This window comes from Panthera pardus, unplaced genomic scaffold (assembly GCF_024362965.1).
Source record: "Panthera pardus isolate Hobbes unplaced genomic scaffold, ASM2436296v1 HiC_scaffold_13, whole genome shotgun sequence".
Classification (NCBI taxonomy): domain Eukaryota; kingdom Metazoa; phylum Chordata; class Mammalia; order Carnivora; family Felidae; genus Panthera; species Panthera pardus.
In genome coordinates this window covers 15,954,762-15,980,152 of record NW_026526688.1, presented here as the reverse complement: position 1 = coordinate 15,980,152, position 25,391 = coordinate 15,954,762, and the positions used below count along the sequence as shown (strand labels likewise).

At 43.5% G+C, this 25,391-nt stretch overlaps 1 protein-coding gene across 1 annotated transcript in view; it reads left to right on the top strand.

The window, feature by feature from the left end:
• Positions 1-3,207: 3,207 nt before the first annotated feature.
• CENPU (centromere protein U) overlaps positions 3,208-25,391 on the top strand; it is a 40,289-nt gene continuing 18,105 nt past the window's right edge. The window contains exons 1-7 of the mRNA XM_019422294.2: positions 3,208-3,502; positions 6,740-6,788; positions 8,125-8,242; positions 11,993-12,098; positions 17,431-17,491; positions 17,938-18,180; positions 24,678-24,744. Of these exons, the coding sequence (XP_019277839.2) occupies positions 3,462-3,502; positions 6,740-6,788; positions 8,125-8,242; positions 11,993-12,098; positions 17,431-17,491; positions 17,938-18,180; positions 24,678-24,744 (685 nt within the window). The 5' untranslated portion in view covers positions 3,208-3,461. The remainder of the gene's footprint in view (positions 3,503-6,739; positions 6,789-8,124; positions 8,243-11,992; positions 12,099-17,430; positions 17,492-17,937; positions 18,181-24,677; positions 24,745-25,391) is intronic.

Genomic DNA, 25,391 nt, shown 5'->3' with positions numbered 1-25,391 from the left:
CCTATGACAGATGAGCTCTGCAACCAACCGTGGGCAAGTTTCTGCAGAGGAATTGGAATTGCCTGTCTCCACAGCATCCATTTCCTGCTTTCCCAATTTCCAACCCCTACCCACCACCCCAATCCCAATAGGAATCCATGTGGTTCCGGGAAGTTTGTGAGTGTATTCCAGTTCTATGACCCCAGGAGTTGATCCAGAGGTTGTTTTTTTGTTAATGTTTTTGGGTCAAGGTTATAATCCCCAGTTGCTTGGTCAAACACAAGTCTAGATGTTGCTGGAAAGGGTTTTTTGGTGTTTTTTTTTTAGATGTGATTAATATTTATTTTTTTTAATTTTTTTTAACGTTTATTTATTTTTGAGACAGAGACAGAGCATGAACGGGGGAGGGTCAGAGAGAGGGAGACACAGAATCTGAAACAGGCTCCAGGCTCTGAGCTGTCAGCACAGAGCCCGATGCAGGGCTCGAACTCACGGACCGCGAGATCATGACCTGAGCCAAAGTCAGCCGCTTAACCAACTGAGCCACCCAGGCGCCCCTTAGATGTGATTAATATTTAAATAAGTAGACTTTGAGTATAGCAGATTATTCTCCATAATGTGGGTGAGCCTCACCCAATCAGTTGAAGGCCTTAAGAGCAAAGACTGGGATTTCCCAGTGATGAAAAAATTCTGCCTCAAGACTGCAGCCTAAAAATTCTGCCTGAGTTTCTAGCATGCTGTCCTGCAGAATTCAGACTCAAGGCTGCAACATCAACTCTTACCTGAATGTATAGGCTGCTGGCCTGCCCTCTCCAGTTCAGACTTGCCAGCCTCCACAATCATGTGAGATAATTCCCGAACACAAATCTCTCTCATGTAGATGTATATAAATATTCCATCCAGAGTGCTGAACCTCTTCCTGTATTAACAGTTGGGTACTTTATTTTTTAAATACGTATACGTGAGAGATTTATTTTATATTTATAAATATACATACATATACATATATATAGGCAGTGTGGGTGTGCACGCGCCTCCTATTGGTTCTGCTTCCCAGGAGAACACTGACACATGTAGGTATGTCACCAAAACCCCGTTAAAGCTTAAGCTTTTTTCTGGGAATACTGGGACATAGCTACTCCCTTTGTTTTGAATGGTGGAGTTCTGATGTGAGATTTGGAACAGCTGCTAGGTGCAAGCTCTGGGCTCGGATCCTAAGATCTAATGCAGGCACTACCTCTTAGCACCTGTGGGACTGCTCCTTCGTTTCCTCGTATGCAAAGTGGGATTATAGTGCTCACCACATAGGGTTAGGGAAAGGTTGAAATGGTTTACTACTTAGAACAGTGCCTGGATCATAGTAAATGCTCAATAAACCCAAGTGTCGCTGCCAATGCTGCTGCTGATATACATGGCCTGATGACAAGCTGATGTATAAGAAGGGCAAGAAAATGGCCCCGTCAGAGCCCTGACGGGTTCTCAAACCTCTAGGTCAAACTGTCATCGCTGTCAAAGCCATCCTGCATCTGGGCTTTTCAGTGACATAAGCTCATAAACTCCTTTCATTTTTGACACCTATTTGGGTTCAGTTTTTATTTCATATCCAGTGCTGAACATCTTCCCGTCTTCACAGTTGGGCAGTTTCTTTTTTCGGATCCACAAGTTTGAGACCCATGGCCCTTTTTCCAGAAAATGGAGCTACCTGTCGACTCTATTAAGAGTGACGAGTTTCAGTGGCTCCAGGAACCCTATTTCTAAACCCATCAGCAGGGTGGTACCTTCAGTTCCTGAAAGGTGATTTATTCCCCTATGGCAACTGCCCAAATGATTCCTGGGTGAGGTGATTTCAGTGAGGAGGAATCAGGAAGGGACTGGGAATGATGAAAAGATGACGGTCTTAAGGGACATGCAAATGAAAAACATAATAGGATACCATTTCAACTCACTGGTTAGGTAAAAATGTAAAAGTCTTAAAAATTCTAAGTGTTGACATGTATATAGAGCTAAGGGGACTTTTATATACTGCCGAGGGGGGATGTAAACTGTAATCTACAAAACGAGGTATAAAAATTGGCATTATCACGTAAAGCTTAAAATGCCTTTATTCTGAGGCAATAATATTTCTACCAGGTCTATCCCTAGAGAACCTCTCAGATATGTGTCATATGAAACACTTACAAGAATGTTGGGCACTGCATTGTTGATCAGAGCAAAAAGACTGAAACAACCATACACAGGGGGATGGATAAATTAAATGTGGAGTCTTTACTTAAAGCATTCCAAAGACAATGAAAATGAATGAACTACAGCTACATGAATCGATGTGGCTAAATCTAAAAATCATAGCTTTGATTAAGAGCACTTGCAAAGTACATACTAAATATCATTTATATAAAGTTGAGAAATACACAGTAATTAATACATTCTTTAGGGATTCACCAAGGCTGGTGGAATGATCACGATTTATTTTCTAATGCAGTGGTGAGTACATGGGTGTTTCTGCTTGTCTTTACGTTATACATGTTATATTCTTTTGTATGCATGACATATGTTCTTTTTATTGTGATAAAATCTGCATAACATAAACTTTAGCTTTTTAACCATTTTCAACTGTACACTTTAGCGGCATGCACTTAGGTACAGGCACGTTGTTACACAACCATCCACTACTATCCATCTCCAGAACTTTTCCGTGATCCCAAACTGTGCTTTTGGCATCACAGCCACGAAATCATTGCCAAACTCAAGGTCATTAAGTATCTTTGCTCTGTTTTCTCCTTAAAGTTGCATCATTTTCCTTTTTAAGTTTAGGTCTTTGACCCATTTTAAGTTCATTTTTATTTATGGTGTGGTAAAGGCCCAACATTCTTTCGCAGAATAAATTTGTAAACAGAAAGACAGAATCGGAGAATACTAGCTCCAGAAGGGGCCCTTCCCATTTACAATGCGGAAACTAGAATACAGGTGAAAATAACAGGCCGAGCTCACACAGCTGGCTAAAGGGCAGCAGCAGAGTCAAATCCTGCCTTGTTGGCAATGCCTCGTTCTCACTGCCCAGGAGCCTAAGCGCCAGGAGCTCCCACCCGGGTTTGGACCGGGTACCCACGGAAGCACCGCGCTGCCTCGTTTCAGCTCCGGCTCCTCCCCTTCCCCGCCCCCTGGGCGGGCCCCTACGGCTCCGGAACTGCGGAGTTTAGGAAAACGGGCGCGGGCGCGGGCGCGGGGAAAAGCCCGGCTAACTGTTGACGTCTCAGGGACCATCAGCAATTGGTTGGAAGGCGCTGACTCCAGATCCGCTTTCCTACAATCCCAGCCGGGATTTCTCAGGCGCTCCAGGACCGGGAGGACCCGCGGGATTAAACGGTCCGGGGCGGGGCGGGGCGGGGCGTGCGAGCAGGCTCGGTCCAGATTGACCGCTCGGGGCGGCGCGCGGTTTGGCGGGATTTTTCTGCCTCCATTTACCCGCAGAGCCTTGGACTCGGATGGCTCCGTCGCGGCGGGTGCGGGGCCCGGGGCGCGGCGGGTAAGTACCTCGGTTCGTGCGGACGCAGCCCGGGCACCGGCGTTACCTCTTTCGCTTCCTGCCGCGTTTTGTGCCTCTCGGAGCTGTTCGTGCTGCGTAGCGAGGCTCCCTGGCTCTGCCCCTGCGGAACTCGCTCAGGGTCTCGTCTTCTACCTATAAAATGGGAACATTAGCCCCAAGTGCATAGGGTGGCCGCGAGATTTAAAGCAGTTACAGCTGAAAACTGCCTGGCGGGTGGAAGAGAAGGTTGGCTTTGTGTGCGCGAGTGTAGGCTGAAGCAGGCTGGAAGTATTTTGAAACAAAATATCCAACAAATAACTCATTGAGCCGCCTCCTGCTTGCCAGACTTTACATTCTAGAAAGTTTGCCCTCTGGCTGGCCGTCAGGATTCTTATTTTCGAGACCCTGCCGTGTTTGTAACACGAACGTTAAAGCTGAACCAAATCTCCAGCCGGTGCACCAAGCTGTCGCTTGTTATTCTTAAAAAGGGGTCCAGGATGGGTCACGCAGTTTTGTCTTAATCAAAAAGGGCATGCATTTAAATATAGGCTGCCAAACTGCTCTCCAGAATGTTATTTTTTTTTAATTTTTAATGTTTTTATTTATTTTTGAGGCAGAGACAGAGCACGAGCAGGGGAGGGGCAGAGAGAGAGGGAGACACAATCCGAAGCAGGCTCCGGGCTCTGCGCTGTCAGCACAGACCCCGACGCGGGGCTCGAACTCACGGACTGTGAGTTCATGACCTGAGCCGGAGTCAGCCGCTTAACCGACTGAGCCACCCAGCCGCCCCCAGAATGTCATTTATAATGGATTCGTTGACAGTTGCCCTGCTGGCAGTGTCTTGAGCGCACCCGAAGGCCTGGTGTGGTCCTAGCTAAAGGGGTTTCGGCCTGCTATGGTGGGGACGCAAGGTCATACATACACATGTCCAGGAGTTCCTCCTGGGCTGTGGGAAGACTCCCTGTAGGAGGTGGCATTTGTGGATGCAGGGTGACAGCGGAATGCAAGCCAGGCAGAGCTTAGGGGAAAGCCTGGAGCAGGACAGAGCAGGGAGGTGGAATGAACTGAGACTAGACTCCTGTGGGGACTCTTGATGGGGGGGTGGGGGGGGGAAGAACCAAAGACTCTCCCGATGGAGAGCCCCACTCTCTCCATGTGTGTGTATACATACAACATTTTTGCCTTTGAGACTCTTGAAATCTGTTCATCCCTCTCCCCCAAACTCACTGGTGCACATCTACCAAAACTTTTACATACGGTATCGCAGAAGTTTCCATCTTTGGAAACAGCACCTTGCTCCTACCCTAAGGTAAGGTGGAAACTTGACCTTTTTTTAAGCACAGAGGAGGCAAGAGCCAGGGGTCAGAGGAGGATAAGTTCTGCAATCTGGTTTCTAGTCCTCTTTCTGTTACTTGGCTGTGTGACCTTTGATAAGTCACGTAACTTCTTTTTCCCGAACCCTGGAATCATAAATGCTGTAAAATGAATACCTGGTCTACCTTCTTCTTTGGAACGGAGAATCAAATAAAGCAGCGGTCCTTAAAGTGTTTTTAGAAATGTGCATTTGGTAGAAACGCAGCAGCTCAGATCCCATCCCAGGTGGATGGAATCAGAATCTCTGGGGTGGGGCCAAGCAGTCTGTTGGAAGCCTTCCAGGTGATTCTGATGTCTTAAGTTTGAGAACCACCGCTCTAAAGGGTTCCACAGTTTTGTTTACTGTGACTCACAGTAATGATGTTTTACATCCCGATTAATACACACGTGTGCACCACACACTTCTAGAACAACAACAAAAAAAGGGTTATGAAAATCAAACGTTCAATGCAATCTTACATTTTCTGTTCTTTTGTATTTCCTTTTTGAAAATACAGAAGGGGCGCCTGGGTGGCGCAGTCGGTTAAGCGTCCGACTTCAGCCAGGTCACGATCTCGCGGTCCGTGAGTTCGAGCCCCGCGTCGGTCTCTGGGCTGATGGCTCGGAGCCTGGAGCCTGTTTCCGATTCTGTGTCTCCCTCTCTCTGCCCCTCCCCCGTTCATGCTCTGTCTGTCTCTCTCTGTCCCAAAAATAAATAAAAAACGTTGTAAAAAAAATTTAGAAAATACAGAAGAAGATGTTGAGGGAAATTCTGGGGACGTGGGTAGAATTTGAATATGGACAGTAGATTATATGAGCCTATCAGTGTTCATTTTCTTAATTTGGAAATTGTACTGTGGCAATGCGTGCTAATGCTCTCTTAGGAAAGGCACACTGAATTATTTAGGGGTAAAGGTGCACGTTGTCTCTACACACACAGCGTATGAGACAACATGTGAACGGGAGGTGAACGTGGGTAGAGAAGATACAGAATGTTCTGGAAATTCTATCAAGTAGAACATTACTCAAAGAAATATTGATTCCGACACGCCGGACTGATTTTGCTTTCCACGAATGGTGCCTGCACAGCCAGTTGTAGAGTCAGAGACGGAGTATGGTGTCGTACCCAAGTACCCCCAGTGCCGTCCTGCAGTGCCCGGTGCACGGAGGATACGCCATACATGTTCACTGGAAATACTGTTCCCCGCCCCCCCCCCCACTCCTATTTCCAGTCTGTATTTTAGTCACTGTTGTTACATCTTGTTTACGCTTGTTGAAGATCTGCAACTTTGTCCTTTTATCCCAGTGCCCAAGGGAGGGGCATTAGCGGTGGGAAGGGGAAAGCTGTGGATTTGAACTGCTGGAAATTTTGACGCGGGCGGCTTCTTGGCTGTGTGCCGCTTTGGGCAAACTTACTCTGCAGATGGGGTTCACTTCTACTTTATAGGACCGTTGGAGCTAAATGAGAAAATGTACGGGCAAGAGCCAGGCACAGGCTAGAATGGGTGTCAGGTGCCTAGTAAATGCCAGCCTGCTTCCCTTTTGCTCTATTCTGCAGAAACTGTCAGTCGCTACTATGACTTGTCCTCAGGGGAAAGGAAAATAGCAGGATTAAGAGCTTCTGTGTCCCTGAGGGAGAGAGGTGTGCTATTTTATACACCGGTGATATGATTTGACCTGTAAAAAAAAAAAAAAATGTCTGTGAGATACAGGTTCTGTTTTCCCAAAGGATTTTGCCATAACCTGACTTTCTCTGGGTGCTCACTCTTTGTGCAACTGATGACTATAATCTGGGGGAAAAAATGCTTCGAATGGGTTGCAAGTTATGGTGTTTCCCCAGTTATTTAAAATATTTCTTTTTTGTGTGTTTTTGCTGTTCGATAGTGTGAGATCTTCAAAGAACTCTATAGGAAAAACACATTCCACAAAAGATGTAAGTTATCGTCTCACTTTAATATAATTATCTCATAACTGACAATACGAAATGATGAACGTTTTGTGGGAAGCTTCGAGTCGCGTAGACTTCACTTGGTGAGCTCGGTGTTCTATTGTAGTGAAAAGTGTATTCCTTTGCCTCCCATCTTTGCCAGTATATTACAAAAAATGATCCCTGTTAACATTTTGAATCTTTTTTTCTGGGCCTAGGTTGGTTTTATTTTCATTTGGATAATTGATATCCTGTAAAAATTTGTACAGCTTTCTGTATTTTGCTTTTTTCACTTAGCCATTTGGCTAAAGTCCAGCATACCTGGCATGGAATTCTTCAAGTTTTAAAGCTCTGCTCCCAGCCTGCCTTCGCTGGAAGTCCAAACTGCCTGAGATGGATTTCTTAGCGTTCCTGACTTCTTTCTTTTCTTGGAAGGCAGCTGGAAGCTGGAGGCTGATTTGCATCTCAGAGGATGGGAAGGCCTGTCAGCTCCCCTTCTCTGGCATCCCACCCCCAAGTACTCCGTGACAGATTTTATAGTGAGGGTCTGTAAGTGGGAAAGTTTTTGTTTGGTCCATTTTACACCATCTCCTTTATATCTTCTAGAATTTCCTCATGTTTTCTTTTCTGTAAATGGCATCCTTCCCCATTTCCCAGAGCTGTGATGGATTTTTTTTTCTCATTTTCTGTATGTTTTGGTCTTTCATGAAGATTTGGGGTAGTAAATGTCATGGGGCCTGTTAGTATATTGAACCATAAACCCTTGTCTCTTCTTTGGGAGTTTTTACCTATGTGTATCCTTATGAACTTTCAGGTGCGTGGGGGAGAGGGCCCATAGCTTCCCCTAGATCAGCAGTTGGCAAACTATGGCCCGTGGGCCAAATCTGGCCTGCTCCCTGTTTTTGTACAACCCTGTGAGCTGAGAAAGATTTTTACCTTTCTAATTGGTCGAATAAAATCAAAAGACAACTATCTTGTGATAGGTGAGAATGATACGAAATTCAAATTTCAGTATTCATAAATAAAGTTTTATTGTGACACAGCCGTGCTTATTCTTTCTGCAAGGTCACTGTCTGCTTTCAGACTCACAGTGTCTGAGTTGAGCAGTTCCAACAGATGCAAAGCCTACTATATTGAGTCTCTGGTCCTTGATAGAATTTAGCCAGCCCCTGTCTTGGTTTTTCAAAGGGGTCCGTTTCCCCCAACTCCCCCCTCAAAAAGTGTTAAGGATCATTTCTTTAGGCAGCAACGATGGCAGGATTATCCTCTCTAAGTAAATCAACTTTGTAATGTTCCCGGTTGTTACAACTAATTCAATGACTTTGACTTTATTCACTTTCAGAAAGCTGGCCCAGAGCAGAAGCCTACTGATGTATTTGATTTTCCCGATAATTCTGGTATCTCCAGCATCAGCAGACTGGGTGAACATGAGAAAGATGAAGAACCTTATGAAATCTTCGGTTAGTATTTTAAATCTTCATCGTAAAAACTTGAACGTAGTTTATCCTAAAAACTTTAGGCTAGTTACGAATAAAAATATGCATCGGGCTCTGTGCTGACAGCTCGGAGCCTGGAGCCTGCTTCAGATTCTGTGTCTCCCTCTCTCCCCCCACCCCTCCGCTGCGCTCTCCCTCTCTCTCTTTTTCTATCAAAAATAAACATTAATTGGGGCACCTGGGTGGCTCAGTCGGTTAAGCGGCTGACTTCAGCTCAGGTCACGATCTCGCAGTCCGTGAGTTCGAGCCCCGCGTTGGGCTCTGGGCTGATGGCTCAGAGCCTGGAGCCTGCTTCCGATTCTGTGTCTCCCTCTCTCTCTGCTCCTCCCCCGTTCATGCTCTGTCTCTCTCTGTCTCAAAAATAAATAAAAAAAAAAGTTAAAAAAAAAAAATTAAAAAAAAAAATAAAAAACAAACATTAATTAAAAAAAATTTTTTTTTAATATGGAAATCTTTTCAGATTTTAAAAATCAGCTGTCTGCATATGACTGTAGTGTTCTGGGGAGTACTTAATATTTTGAGTTAATTTTTCTCACTTTTAAGTACATTTAGAAGTAAGAACTCTTTTTTTAAAATTTTTTTTCTTTATGTTTCATTATTTATTTTGAGAGAGAGGGAGAGAGAAACAGAGCACGAGCAGGAGAGGGGCAGAGAGAGAGAGGGAGACACAGGATCTGAAGCAGGCTCCAGGCTCAAACCCACGAACCATGAGATCATGACCTGATCCCAAGTTGGACACTTAACAGACTGAGCCGCCCAGGCACTCCATTAAGAAGTCTATTAAACATTTATCAAAGCGGAACTCTTCTAGGAGCATTTGTCCACAAGCCAGTCCTAATAGGGCACCTATTATAGTTCTCTGTAGAAAGAGGAATATGAACTATACTTCTCACTCCCTATGACCACTCACACCATAGAGTGATTCAGTAAGGGGTTTTACTTAGAAGAGGGATAATTTTCCCTTTGCGGAAATACACAGAGGCAGAGGATGCTTCGGGAGAGCCGGGGGGGTGGGGGGGGAGCTCCATCTGTATTTCTTGGAGTGTGAGGAAAGCAGGGCTGGCACCTGGTCCAGGTGGGACTGCTTCTGTTTATGTCACTGGCCACTTCAGAGGTCAAAAATGAGCGGAACGTGGGCACCTGGCTCAGTCGGTTAAGCGTCCGACTTCGGCTCAGGTCACGAATCTTGCGGTCTGTGAGTTCGAGCCCTGCGTCAGGCTCTGTGCTGACAGCTCAGAGCCTGGAGCCTGCTTCGGATTCTGTGTCTCCCTCTCTGCTCCTCCCCTGTGCGCACGCGCTCTCTCTGTCTCTCTCAAAAATAAATAGATTTTAAAAACTTTTAAAGAAAATACCTCCTTTTCAGTGGTACATTAGTGTGGCCCCCAAATTGCACAACCGTCACCATTGTCTATTCCAGAACATCCTAATCACCCCGGCGAGAAACTCTGTGCCTGTTGGCATTCAGTCCCCACCCGTCCTTCCCCCACCCCCAGCCCCTGCCAGCCATACACCTCCTCCCTGTTTGTGCCTCTTCATACAAATGGAGTCCTACTCTGTGTTCATTTGTGACCGGCTTCTTGCATTTAGCAGAGTCTTTTCACGGTTCCTGTGTGCTGTAGCAGGCGTCACACTGCATTCCTAAAAAATGTTTTAGCTCCGTAATCCGTTGTTTGTTTGTTTTTTTTTTAAATTTTTTTTTTTTAACGTTTTATTTATTTTTGAGACAGGGAGAGACAGAGCATGAACGGGGGAGGGGCAGAGAGAGAGGGAGACACAGAATCTGAAACAGGCTCCAGGTTCTGAGCAGTCAGCACAGAGCCCGACGCGGGGCTCGAACTCACAAACCATGAGATCGTGACCTGAGCCGAAGTCGGCCGCTTAACCGGCGGAGCCACCCAGGCGCCCCTAACCATTTTTAAAAGTACATTTCTGTGGCATCACCACGCTCCCGTTGTCCTGCAGCTATCCTCCCCACCCCCCCCCCAGAACCTCCCCTTGCCCCTAACTGAAAGCCTGTGCCCATTAAGCCACACCTCCTCATTCCCCACACCTCCCAGCCCAACTTTCTGTTTCTATAAATTTGACTGCTCTAGGTGCCTCCTTTGAGAGGAATCAGACAATATGTTTCCTCTTTTTTTCCACTCAATTATGTCTTCAGAGTCCCCCCGTGCTGTAGCCTGTGTCCGAATTTCCTTTTGAAACTGAGTAATATTCCATCCCGTGCGTATGTCCAGTCATCTGGCAGTGAACACTGGGGTTGCCTTTACCTTGTGACTATTGTGAATAATGCTGCCCTACACACGGGTGTTCAGACATCCATGGGAGTCCCTGCTTTCACTTCTTGGGAGCACCTACGCGGAGGTAGAGTTGCTGGATATGAGGTGATTGTGTTCGCTTTTTTGAGGCCACAACGTTCATTTTACGTTGGCACTAGTAATACAGTTTCTCCACATCCTCACTTGGGGTTGTTTTGTTTTGTTTTGTTTTTTGATGCCAGCCATCCAAATGGATGTGGAGTAGTATCCCGTTGTGGCTTCGAGTTTTATTTCCCTAGTGACTAATGATGCTGACCATCTTCCTATGTGTCTGTTGGCCCATTTGTGTATCTGGAGCTGTCTATTCAAATTATTTATCCATTTTTAAGTTGGAGTATTCATCTTGTTAAAATTGGGGTGTCTCTCTTTATGTGTTGAGGTGTGAGGGTCCAGTTTGTATGACTGGTTACACACGGAGATGTAGGATTGGTTTGTCTCTTTTACTCTTTGTGATGGGCAGTAGTGAATAAATCCCTTTGCCTAGTTGAGGGCAACACAGAGTATATTACTGATGTTAAAATTGTGCACGGACGTGTTCACTGCTTAAGCAGCTGTCTGTCTGAACCCATGCCGTTTAATCCACACCATGGTGCTTACGCTGCCACTGCCGGGCTAAAATTGCTAAAATTGCTAAAATTCGAACACAAGTGGTAGCTTGGCTCTTACCAGGCACCCCCCCACCCAACCCCCGCTTGCAGCAATTCAACTCTCCCATTCCTGGCCGCCTCCCACCCTCCGCCAAGCTCTCCCCTCCTGCCACCAGTCCAGCCCCAGCCCAGTGTGTTGAGGTCTCTCTTTTTACCTGAGTAGGTAGGAGTGTTCTGTTCCCCCCAGGGTCCTCTTCTGTGCCTTTCCACCAAGGCCATTTGGTCGCCCTCCCTTTCATCTTCTTGCTCGCTGAAGTTAGCTCCTGTGCTAGTGAAAGGCTCAAACGGTGCAGGGGAAGAGAAGGAGGGAGAAGACTGGAATCCTTCCCCAGAGGGCCCTCTCCTCCCAGCTAGGAACTTGATGAGGTTCTAGAGTCCCGTGGGCCAAGCCCTGTAAGCCTCGGAGCTGATCACGAGTGCAGTGGTCTCTCAAGTAGGGCCGTGATGCTCTGTCAGGTGAGGACTGAGAACGTCAGGCTTCTTTAAATTTCTTTTATATCCTTAAAACATTCCCAGATAGCATGCAAATACAGTAATACAGGTTACCACTGACAAATGCCCACGTATTTACGAATGAAATGGTTTAAATTTCTCATTGTTGAGGTGTGAGCGTGAGAACATTCGGGAAGGAAGTAGCCTGTGTAATTGGTAGCCATTAAAACTGAGGTCGCCGTTGTAAGGGAACAAACTTAAACGCTGCCCAAGCTGCCAGACTTTGAAAGTTGTACTTTAAAAAAAAATGTCTTTTGTAGACCCGCCTTTACACAGCACTGCTATATATGCTGATGAAGAAGAATTCTCCACACACTGTGGTTCACCCATCCCTTCAACTCCTGAAGGAAAAGAAGTGGAGAAAAGGTAAGCTTCTACCTTAAGCAGTTGTTTATTTGGGGTTAGTAGGATTTCCGAGACGCTCTCTCAGGCAGAGGCTTTTAAAACTAAAGCTCTTTCAAGATCTTTGGAGCCAACTTAGTTTTTCCTCAAGAGAACCGGTACATAAAAACATATTTTCAAAAATTAACATTACTTATAATTAATTATAGGTACAACTTTCCCGTCAAAGAAAACAGTCCCGGGGATGTAATTGCAGCATGGTGATAGAGGGGATACTGTGTTGTATGTGTGAAAGCTGCTAAGAGAGTAGATCTGGACAGTTGTCACAAGAAGAAGAAAATTTGTAGCTCTGTTTAGTGACAGACGTTAACTAAACTAATTGTGGAGATCATTTTTCAGTATATACGAGTATCCAATCGTTATGTCATACACCTGAAACTAACATATGTCCGTTATACCTCCCTTATAAAAAAAATCCAATTTAATTAAAAAAAAAGTCATTACAATTGACATTTAACTGATTATTCTAGAAAACATGCTCGTGAAGCTAGTTTAGCTTTAAGGTTAAGACAAGGAGGGAAGGAAAGGATTTTTCAAGTTTTTATTTTAATTCGAATCACCTGGTTCTCATCACAGGTACCCTCCTTAATCCCATTACCTATTTCCCCCCCACCTCCTCTCCGGTAACCATCAGTTTGTTCTTCAAAGCTAAGATTCTGCTTCTTGGTTTGCGCCTCTCTCTCTCTCTCCCCCTCTCTTTTTTTAAAACCCTTTGCTCCTTTGTTTTGTTTCTGTATATATCATATGGGATGTGTCTTTCTCTGACTGACTTACTTTGCTTAGCATAATAGTCTCTAGCTCCATCCATGTCATTACAAATAGCAATTATTTCATTCTTTTTTAATGGCTGAGTAATATTCCACTGTATATATGTACCACCGCTTTATCCGTTCACAAATCGATGAACACTTGGGCCGCTTCCATAATTTGGCTAGTGTAACTAATGTTGCTATAAACATAGGGGTGCACGTACCCTTGGAATTAGGGTTTTTGCATTCTTTGTGTAAAAACTCAGTGCAATTCCTGGATCATAGGGTAGTTCTGTTTTGAACTTTTTTTTTTTTTTTTTTTTTTTTTTTTTCAACGTTTATTTTATTTTTTGGGACAGAGAGAGACAGAGCATGAACGGGGGAGGGACAGAGAGAGAGGGAGACACAGAATCGGAAACAGGCTCCAGGCTCTGAGCCATCAGCCCAGAGCCTGACGCGGGGCTCGAACTCACGGACCGTGAGATCGTGACCTGGCTGAAGTCAGACGCTTAACCGACTGCGCCACCCAGGCGCCCCTGTTTTGAACTTTTTGAGGAGCCTCTGTACTGTCTTCCACAGTGGCTGCACCAGTTTGCATCCCCACCAACAGCGCATGATGGTTACTTTCTCTCCACATCTTCACCAACACCCATTGTTTTTGGGTTGTTGATTTTGGCCATTCTGACAGGTGCGAGGTTTTGATTTGCATTTCCCTGAGGATAAGTGATGGTCGTCTTTTCATGTGTCTGTTGCCATCTGGATGCCTTTTTGGAGAAATATCTGTTCATGTCTTCTGCCCAGTGTATAATTGGATTATTTGGGGTTTTTTTAGGTGCTGAGTTTTGTAAATGCTTTATACATCTTGGATGCTAACCCTTTTTCAGATATGTTATTTGCAAAATTCTCCCATTCTGTAGGTGGCCTTTTCGTTTTGTTGACTTTTTCCTTTGCTCTGCAGAACCTTTTTGTTATAATGAAGCCCCATCAGTTTATTTTTGCTTTTGGTTCCCTTGCCTCAGGAGACCTGTCTAAAAAAAAGTTGCTATGGCTAATGCCAAATGTTACTCCCTGTGCTGTCTTCTAGGATTTTTATGGTTTCAGGTCTCACAGTTAGGTCTTTCATCAATTTTGAGTTTATTTTTGTGTATGGTGCAAGAAAGCGGTCCAGTTGTCCCAGCACCATTTGCTGAAGAGACTATCCTTTTCCCATTGGATGTTCTTTCCTGCTCTGTCAAAGATTTATTGACCATAGGGTTGTGGGTTTGTTTCTGGGTTTTCTATTCTGTTGATCTGTGTGTCTATTTTTGTGCAGTCCCATAGTGGCATATTACATATTACGGCTTTGTAATATAACTTCAAAGTTCAGAGTTGTGATGACTCCAAGCTTCGCTTTTGCTTTTCAAGGTTGCTTTGGCTATTTGGGGTCTTTTGTGGTTACATACACGTTTTAGGATTGTTTGTTCTAGTTCTGTGAAAAATACTGTTGGGGCAGCTGGGTGGCTCAGTCAGTTAAGCATCTAACTCTTGATTTCAGCTCGGGTAATGATCTCACAGTTCATGGGATCAAGCCCTGCGTTGGGCTCTGCACTCACAACGTGGAGCCTGCTTGAGATTCTCTCTCTCCCTTTCTCTCTGCCCATCTGCTGCTTGTATTCTCTCTAAGTAAATAAATAAACATTTAAAAAAATGCTGTTGGTATTTTGATAGGGATTGCATTGAATGTATAGATTGGTTTGGGTAGTGTAGACATTTTAACAATATTTGTTCTTCCAGTCCATGAACATGGAATGTTTTTCCTTTTCTTTGTGTCGTCTTCAATGTCTTTCATCAGTGTTTTATAGTTTTCAGAGTACAGGTCTTTCACCCCAGTGATTAGATTTATTCCTAGGTGTCTTATTGTTTTGGGTGCAGTTGTAAATAGGATTTATTCCTTAATTTCTCTTTCTTCTGCTTCATCATTGGTGTATAGAGATGCCACAGATTTCTGTCCATTAATTTTGTATCTCGCAACTTCACTGAATTCATTTATCAGTTCTAGCCGTGTTTTGATGGAGTCTTTTGGGTTTTCTCCATAGAGTATCATGTCTGTAAAGAGTCGCTTCTTCCTTATGAGGATTTCTTTTCTTTCTTTTTGTTGTCTGATTGCTGTGGCTAGGACTTCTAGTACTGTGTTGAATAAAAGTGGTAAGAGGGAACATCCCTGTCTTGTTCCTGATCCTAGGGGAATAGCTGAATTTTTTACCATCGAGTATGTTAGCTGTGGGTTTTTCATATATGCCCTTTATTATGATATGTTCCCTGTAAACCTACTTTGTTGAGGGTTTTTATCATGAATGGATGTTGTACTTTGTCAAATGCTTTTTCTGCTTCTCTTGAAATAACCTTATGTTTCTTATCCTCTTGTTGATGTGATGTGTCACATTTATTTGTGAATATTAAACCACCCTTACAGCCCAGAAATAAATCCCACTTGATTGTGGTGAACGATTTTTTTTAACGTGTTGTTGGATTCAGTTTGCTAGTATTTTGTTGAGGATTTTGCATCTATGTTCATCAGAGATATTGGCCTGTAGTTCTCTTTTTTTGTGGTGTCTTTATCTGGTTTTGGTATCAGGATAATGCTGGCCTCATAGAATGGATTTGGAAGTTTTCCTTCCTTTTCTGTTTTTTTGGAATAGTTTAAAAAGAAAACAATTCTTTTTTTAAAAAATTTTTTTTTAATGTTTATTTATTTTTGAGACAGAGACAGAGCACGAGTGGGGGAGGGGCAGAGAGAGAGAGGGAAACACAGAACCTGAAACAGGCTCCAGGCTCTGAGCTGTCAGCACAGAGCCCAACGTGGGGCTTGAACCCAAGAACCGTGAGATCATGACCTGAGCTGAAGTCAGATGCTTAACCGACTGAGCCACCCAGGCGCCCCATAAAAGAAAACAATTCTATGCATTGGCCTGTTTTAGATACCTCATATAGGTAGAATAATACAGTATTTATTTGTCCCTCTGTAACTGCCTTATTTCCCTCAGCATCATTTTAATAGCAAGTTCTTAAATATGTACCACCTCAGGGCCTTTGCATGTACCATCTCAGGTGCCCAGATTGCTCTTCTGTAAGGCTTGCTCCTATGCTTCCTTTTAGATTTCAGATGTCACCATATCATAGCAATCCACTCTGCTGCCTCATAGAAAATATCACCTTTCTTCATCAGTATATTTTCTTTACTCTGATCTTTTTCTCATAGCATTCACCTCTACCAAGCCAATATTTTATGTTCATTTTTTAATTTTTTTTTAATGTTTATTTTTGAGAGCAAGAGAGAGAGAGAGCGTTGAGTGGGCGAAGGGCAGAGAGAGAGGGAGACACAGAATCCGAAGCAGGCTCCAGGCTCCAAGCTGTCAGCACAGAGCCCGATGCAGGGATTGAACTCACGAACTGTGAGATCATGAGCTGAAGTTGGACACTTAACTGACTGAGCCACCCAGGCGCCCCTATGTTCATTTTTTAATTTGTTCGTTGTCTCTCCCCAATAGGAGTAGCTTAAAAAGCAGAACTTTGTTCCCTGCTGTTCCTCGGGTGCCTAGAACACCACCCGGCACGCAGTAGGCATTCAGTGAATATTTGAAACCCTTTGTTCGTGAGGTGTAAGTGCAGTGCCCTGGTTAAGGCAACTGGCCCTCAACCTCTTGTGCTGGTTCAGGTCCTTGTTAGGCCACTTCTAAGGTATCGGGCCTCGGGCCAGACCTTTAACTTCTTAATTCCTCCATCTGGAAAGTAAAGTAGTAGTACAGTCTACGTCATGGATTGTTTAAGATGAATTTATCCTCTTAAGCTCTTAAAACTGGTTGGTACATAGTAAACTTTCAAATATGAGCTATTATTGTTTGTATTTTCTCAGCATTCTTTGAGCACCGCCCGCATGCCTGGCCCTGTGTGAGGCTCTCGGTTTTCAGTAATAACTCAGAGTGGACATAATCCTTGTTGTCCTGGAGCTTATGGAACAATAGATATTACTGAAGGATCCCTGATGAACCTCACGGGGAAGCGGGTGACCCTGTGATGGGAATTGGGTTGGTGGGGTGGGGGAGGAGTGAATGTTCCACGGAGGTGAAATGGTAGGCACAGAGGCCCCGTGGTGGCAGGGAGCAGAGGGAGTCTGTGGGACTGAAAAGAGCTGGGGTGACTCGGGGTGTAGAGACTGAAGAGGGGAGCCCACTGCAAGATAGTAATTACTTTGTCACGGATGGTAAAGCGTGCTGGTTGTCTGCCCCAGTGTCTTCCCCTCCTTCCTCAGTGACAGCACATTTGATGTTAGCCGAGCATGTGGCTGTCAGAATGAAGAGTGGATCTCCTAGCTTCTCTTGCCCCTAAGGTGTCTTCGTGGCTTGGCTGCCCTGGGCGTCGGAAGAAGTGGGAGAGGACCCATAAATCCGGGACACGTGAGAAATCTCACTAAATTGAGCTTGTTTTCATATTGGATGAGCAACCTCTATGCAGCATGTGAATAAAAATGAAGGAAGTGTAAGATGTTGATGGTTTATTCTTTCGCACAGGTCAGACACTTATGAAATCGAAGCAAGTGAAGACACGTCTGTAGAAATGAGTGCAAAAAAGGTGTGTAGGAGTGTTCTCTTCTATCTTGCAACATATTTCATATCCTATCTCGATTGGAGGCAAGCAGAGAAAATGGGCACATTTTACGCAGAGGAAGAATATTACGTTTCAGAAGATACTTTTCGAGTAAAAAGGGAAATGTGTTTTTATGTCTTAAGTGCTTTTCATTACATAGGTCTCAAACCCGCATGTACCCTGTCAGTTTTCACAGCATTCCTGTGTTTAGTTCGGGATCTACAGAGCCAGAGTGAACTTGAGGAGTGTTTACATGGAGCCTTTAAATCTGGGTTTCCCCACTTACCCACTAATTTTGTTGCCATCTTCCTGTTATGTTCAGGCTTGAGGGTGGGAAATGAGAAATGTGGATTTTAAGGCTGTCTACTATTACAGGAAGGATGGTAAGCATTTGAGTTTTCTAAGCCAGTAATGCTGATTTCTTGGCATAGCCAGCAAGAAACGTCAAGCCCATTAGCAATGAATCTGAAAGCCCCGAAGAAGGTGATATAAGAAGGAAAGTTAAACCAGCGGAGAAAATGAGTTCAGAACAATGTGAACCTGTTCCAGATACACCGCGTATATCTTCGGAACTTCCAGAGAAACCAGCTGAGTCCACCACTCGTAAAAGAGTAGGACCCCTTAGCGCCACGTCTGGTGTTGAAAAAGCGACCCTGGCGACAGAAAGTCGGTCGGTAAGAGCGCGTCTGTCATCCCCGTTGGGGAGAAAAAAAGTTGACTGAAAAATGTTGAGGAGGAAAATAAAGCATTTCCTCTCTTTCCTTTGATTCTTTAAAAAGCTAATCGATATTTTTGTTATAAAAATGTTTATTTTAGAAAATTCAGAAGGTGTAGAAAGGATGAGATCACCCACGATCCCATCCCCGTAAAAGATGCGTGCTCTTTGATCTGTGCGCCTCAGTCCCTTAACGGAGCTTTTTCCTCCCCCTGAGTGGACCGACCTGGTCACTTGGTGTTCTGGGATGCCATTTTCACAAGTGCACGACATTTCCTTCATGAATGTGCCATAGTTTAATCTCTTACGAATGAATGGTTGCAATCAAAAATTTTTAGGTGCTTTCATTCATGAATTTCTTCCTAGCTAAATCTTTGTGTACACCCTCGATCATTTCCGTAGAAAAACATTGCTAAGATAAGATTTCCGGGTCCTAAACACTCTGTTTTAAATTCGTGGCATATGTTATCTTTGGGACAAGCTCTTAATATGTCATTTTATCCATTTGGCTTAATGCTTTGAATAATTCTCATTCATGTTCAGAAAGAATTCTAAGTATATTGTGTTCCTGCTGCCTCATTCTCCACTTTCCGTCTTCCTCCGCCACTGAACAGGTAACATTTCGGCTGGTTTCTGTGTTCTCTTCCTGAGTTTCCTTCTGCTCAAATAAACAAAGAGGGATCTATTTTCTCTTACTGTCCCCTTTCTACGCAAACAGAAGCGTATTCATGTTGATCTGCCTCTTTCTGGTCTGTCTGGTGAACATCCCACGTGAACTTGACTTGGCAGTTGTTGGAGGTTTTCTGTGAATGTCCTCTCAGGTCAAGTTGATGGACATGCGTTCAGATATTATGTCTCCGTAGAGTCTTTTTATGGTGCGGGGATAGTCTACTTGATGACAAAAGAGATGTTTTAGGTGTTTGTTAATATCCCAGTTTTGCGGATTCTCTTTAGTTCTCTGAAGTTTTGCATTGTGACTTTTGTAGCTTTGTTCTTTGTTTTGTCAATTTTAGACTTATAGTTGCACAGATAGTTCAGGAAGTTCCCACACATTTCTTCCCCATCTTAATCTAATTCTTAGATTTTACATAACCAAAGTGCGGTGATTAAAACCAGGAAATTAACCTTGACATAATACTGTTATCTCAAGTACAGAAGCTATGTTTTTAATTGCATGCTTACTTAACGTTCTATGTTCTTGATGAGTGGCTGTTACCATTATGTTCTGTTATCATTAGGAAATGTCTCCTTGTAATTTCTTATATTTTTTTGTCTTGAAATACATAGTGTTCGATATTCATATAACCCAGCAGCTTTCCTATGCTCACTTTGCACGGTATATCTCTTTTCGCCCATTTGTTTACAACCTGTTTCTGTCTTTATTTTTTCCAGTTTTGTTGAGATATAATAGATATATAACATTGTGTAAGTTTAAGGTGTTGGTTTGATACAATCATATATTGCAAAATTAACCACAGTGGTATTAGTTAATATCCCTATCACTTCACATAATTATCATTTCTTTTTGGAAGTGAAGAGCATTTAAGATCTATTCTGTTGGCAGCTTTCAAGTATATAATACAGTATCGTTAACTATAATCACTCTGTTGGACATTCCATTCCCAGAACTTACTCATCTTACGATTGGATCTTTGGGCCAACACCTCCCCATTTCCCTCAGCCCCTAGTAACCACCATTTCTGTCTGTGTCTATGAGTTCGGCTTTTTTTTTTTTTTTTTTGAGAGACAGCTCGGGCATGTGTACAAACAAGTGGAGGAGGGGCGGAGGGAGTCCAAAATCAGGAGTCAGACACTCACCCGACTGAGCCACCCAGTAAATGGCCACCCCAAGCCCATTTACTTTTGATGTAATTTTTAAGTATAATCAGGTTCAAGTCTATCATCTTACTTACTGTTTTCCATTTTCCCTTCGTTTTTTTCTTTCTGTTGCTAATTTTGGATTAACTGAATATATTTTGGTGTTCCCTTTTCTTTCCTCTATTGACTTCTCAGTTATCCTCTTAATTTTTTTTTTTTTATTAATGTTTATTTATTTTTGAGAGAGAGGGGGAGGGAGAGGCAGGGAGAGAGGGAGACAGAGGATCTGAAGTAGGCTCCACGTTGTCAGCACAGAGCCCGATGCGGGGGCTCCAACTCACGAGCCGCGAGGTCATGACCTGAGCCGAAGTCGGATGCTTAACCAGTTGAGCCACCCAGGCGCCCTATGCCTCTTAATTTTTTTAAGAGTAATTTTTTTTTTTAAGTGGTTGCGTCTGGGTTTAAAAATTTGTATCCGTCTGGGGCACCTGGGTGGCTCCGTGGGTTGAGCCTCTGACTTCGGCCCAGGTCATGATCTCGCGGTTCGTGAGTTCGAACCCCACATCGAGCTCTGTGCTGACAGCTCAGAGCCTGGTGCCTGCTTCGGATTCTGTGTCCCACTGTCTCTGCCCCTCCTCTGCTTACACTCTGTCTGTCTCTCAAAAATTGATAAACATAAAGCTAAAAACTTTGCATCCTTCAATTGGCAAAGTCCGCTTAGAATCAGTATGTTACCACTTCCTACCATACATCCTACTTCCTGACGGTTCACCATTTCCCACTACGTGAATCTAATTACATGACAGTATTATTCCATTTATCCATCCGTCATCCTCTGTGCTGTTTTTGTCACGTGTTTTACTTCTACGTACGTTGTAAACCTAACCTTACGATATTGTCATTTTTGCTTGAAACAGCTATTTCTTAAGGAAATTATGAAAAGGAAAAAATACCTAGTTTTTATGGTTACCCACTGATTTTTCTTTTCCAGTTGTCTTTTCTCTTTCCTATAGATTTGCGTTTCCTTCTAATACCTTTCCAGCCTAAAGAACATCCTGTAGCAACCCTTTAGTGCAGGTCTGCTGGCAACAAATTCTCTCATTTTCTTGATCTGAAAGTGTCTTTATTCACCCCGTTTTTATTTATTTATTTTTTATTTTTTTTTTTAATGTCTACTTTTTTTTTTTTTTTTTTTTTTTTTTAACGTTTATTTAGTTTTGAGACCGAGAGAGACAGAGCGTGAACGGGGGAGGGTCAGAGAGAGGGAGACGCAGAATCTGAAACAGGCTCCAGGCTCTGAGCTGTCAGCACAGAGCCCGACGCGGGGCTCGAACTCACGGACAGCGAGATCATGACCCGAGCCGAAGTCGGACGCTTAACCGACTGAGCCACCCAGGTCCCCTCACCCCTGTTTTTAAAGGATGGATTCACTGGATGCAGAATTCTGGGTTGACTTTTTTTTCCCCTCCACTCTTTAATTAGGTGTCTGTGTTCTGTGGTGTCTCTTGTTTCTGTGAGAAGGCCGTGACATGGGTCATTGTTCCCATGTTTATTTGTATATTGACTCTGTCCCTTTCTTCTGGCTGCTGTCAAGATTTTCCTGTTTATCTTTTTTGTTTCTTGGCATTTTAACTATGATGTGCTTAAGTATGGTTTTATCTTGCTTTAGGGTTTACTGAGCTTCTTGGATCTAGAAGTTGGAAAATTCCAGTCATTTTTTTTTCTCAAAATTTAATTTTTCTATCCCGTTCTGACTCGTCTTTTGGAACTCTTATTATGTATATTTTAGTATTGTCCCACAGGTTCCTGAGATGCTCTGATTTTTTTTTTTTTTCCAGACTTTGTCTCTCTGATTTGCAAATTCGGTAAATTTTTATCACTTTGTTTGCAATTTTACTGACCAGTCTTTTGCCATCTAAAACCTGCAGTTAAGCCCCCAGTTAGTGAATGGTGCCCCCTACAGATGTGTCCATGTGCAGGCCCACGAGTGTCATCACAAGTATCCTCAGAGGCAGAGGGAGATTACACACACAGGAGAAGATGATGTGAAGACAGAGAAGGTGGTTGAAGTGATGTGGCTGCAAGCTGAGGAATGCCAGAGCCACAAAAGCTGGAAGAAACAAAGAATAGATTTACCGCCCCCCCCCCCCCCCCCCAACCAGGTCCCTGGAGGGAATGCTGTCTTACCAACACCTTGATTTTGGCCCACTGAAACTGATTTCGGACTTCTGTCCCCCAGAGCCGTTAGAGAATACATTTCTGTTCTAAGGCATCAAGTTGTGGTAATTTATTACAACAGCCACAGAAAACTAAAACACTATTCAATGACTTCTTAGTTTTGTGCTCTTTGGTTCTAGAATTTCCATTTAGCTTGTTTTTGTTTTTAATGTAGTTTCTCTTTTTCTGCTATCATTAAGCCATCATTTTCTTTACTTTTGGGGACTTTTTTTTTTTTTAATTTATTTATTTAGAGGGAGAGCAAGAGCGAGACAGTGCAAGCAGAGGAGGGGCAGAGAGAGAGAGAATCCCAAGCAGGCTCCACACTGTCACAGAGCCTGACTCAGGGCTCAAACTCACGAACCAAGAGATCATGATCTGAGCCGAAATCAAGAGTCGGATCCTTAACCCAGGAGCCCCGTTTGAGACATATTTATGATAGCTGCTTTAAAGTCTTTGTTCTGGGCTAACTTGGGGTCGGTTTCTCTTGAGTATGTTTTTTTTGTTTGTTTTTTTTTTTTTTCTATGGGTCACATTTTTTTGTGTAACATTTGTATTTTAATACTTTTAAATTGTGTATTGGAAATTGTTGACAGGCTGTTGAGACTCTGAATTCTCTTACAAATGTTGAGTTTTTATTCTCATTGGTAGCCTGTTTATTGGCTGATCATCTTTAGCTTCTGAAAGCTTTATCTTTGGTTAGGGTCAATTTGCAAAAAGCCTAAGGGATTTTGCAAGCAGCTCTAACTCACTGGGACTCAGCCTCTGTATTAGTATTCAGTTGCTGCCTAGTAAATTACCTCCCACAAACTCTGTGACTTCACGTATATTTACATCTCACGGTTTCTATAGGTCCGGTCTAGGCCAGCCTTAGCCAGATTCTCTACACAGGGTCCCACGAGGCTGAAATCAAGGTGCTCTCCAGGACAGAAATCTGATCTGAGTCGCCTAGTTCTCATCTAGGATCGTTCAGATTGTTGGTAGAATTTGAGTCCTTGCCTTTGTAGACCTGAGGTTCTTGGCTTCTCCGTGGGGGAAGCTGGAAGTCCTCCTTAGGTCTCAGTCAGGCGGCTCTCTCACAGTATGGCGGCAAGCATCTTCAGAGCCAGAGGGTTTTCTCCAGTCAGCTACAGTGGAGTCTTCTGTAAGGTGACCTCATCGAGGGAGCAACTATCCCATCCTGTCTGCAGGTGCCCCCCACATTCAAGGGGAAGGAGTTACCCAGATCATTGAGGATCATCTTCCAATTCTGCTGAGAGCCTACAATGTGTCTTTCTAGTGAATCTGGTCAGACGTTGGGTTTAGGGTTTGTGAGGGTGGGTCCAGAGTAGGCTTTCCTCTAGGGTAGTGTTTCTCAATCCTTTTCATTATTGTCCTGACTAAAAAGCCTTTTAGACACTTTCTCTCCTAACCACTCCCTCCCCCAATTAAATTTTAATACCAAAATATACTGTGTTACTCTTTATGAACTGGGGCCCTTGGGAGAGTCACAGACCATTTTAATACCTAAGAATTGTTTCTGCATCCTCTCCTGAAGAATCCCATTTTTGCTCCTTAGGAAAACTATCGCCCTGTTGAGGATTGCACGCTCTAGAGTATCCTTGTGGCCCCAAGTTGCAGTCTTCCTCCTAGCTCAACTGGATAGATAGGTTTTAATGAGGTTTGATGAGATCTCTGCATTTTCTGCATGTAATTTCCCCCCAGTGGCTTGTCCCCTATTACCTGTTGTGTTCTGAATCCCATGCCGGCTGCTTTCTAGTAAGCTTGACGTAGTCTCATTCTGCGCATGCGGGGGACTCCGGGACCGCAGGGAACACGCACCTGGACTTCCCGTGCTCCCTCTGAGCTCCGGTTCCAAGGGCTTCACCTGCTCCAGTCTGGTCTCTGCTGCCTCGGCAGAGTGGGACTACGTGCTCTGTTTGATTTAGCTTGTGCTGCTGTCGAAATTGCCCCCTGGCGCGGGCGGGGCGGGGGAGTGGGAGTTCACGGGGTCCCCGGTCTCCCAGTCCTGGGTGCCCGCTCTCCAGCACCTGAATCAAGTCGCCTCATCCCCACCCCGACTCCGTGGTTGGTTGTGGCAAGAGAGCTAGTTCGGAAGCCGATACTTCATCCCGGCTTGGAGAGCGATCAGCCGGCCTCCACGCAGTACATCACCTTAAGTAAGAAAAGTTCAGCTGCCTCCAAGACGATCGTTGTTAAAAGCCAATGAAGAGCTTTATTTACTTTATGTGTTGAGACAGTTTAATTTTTCCAGGGTCTCTTTATGTTAATTTGGCCAGTATACATAATGAACCACTTAGAACTAAATGAGAGTAGTAGCTAGAATGGAGAGTGTTTGATACTGTTGTTATAATACTGATGTTTTAAGAGAAGGAAAATTTTTAAATAAAAATCTTTGCTTTTTTTTTTTTTTTATTGTAGAAAACTCAGAAAAAGAAGATGTTTTCCGGCAAAAGGAAGAAATCAAGAAGTGAAGCCATAGACTCAGGTACAGAATAGTGTTTTATACTTTGTCAGTCATTCAAGAATTTCATTTTAAAAACCTATTTTTTTGTTGTTAAGATAGTAAATTGTAAGTCCATAAAATTGCTACTTTAAAAAGCTGAAAATATGAGACTTTGTAGTAACTGATTTTTTCCAACATCTATCATGAAAATTTTCAACCTACAACAAAGGTGAAAGAATCTTACGGTATGTATTTATACACCTAGATTTTACTGTTATACCTCCTTTCATCACCTTAATTTTTCATCACACAGCCTGTATTCTTTTGATACATCATGTAGCATATACTCTTCTGTATAGGCTTTTTCTAGTCAGCATAACTTTTTTGAGATTGACTCTACTTTTTTATCGATACAAATAAGAGTTTATTGAAAAATGGGTGGAAAACCATTTTGTCCCTCTCCTACAGTTCTTTAAAGGAGAAGTCCTTTATGTTTAGAAAGTTTGGAAAGTATGGAAAGGAAGATAAAAATCACCCATAACCCAAAAAGAGCCGCCATGCTTTTTGTTTGGTCTCTACTCTTCAAGCCTTTTGTCGCACTTTCTCCCCTGAAATGGGATCATATGTTTAAGTATTCTACAATTCCATCTTAACGAACGCATGACCTTTCATCCACAGAGGTACCAGAA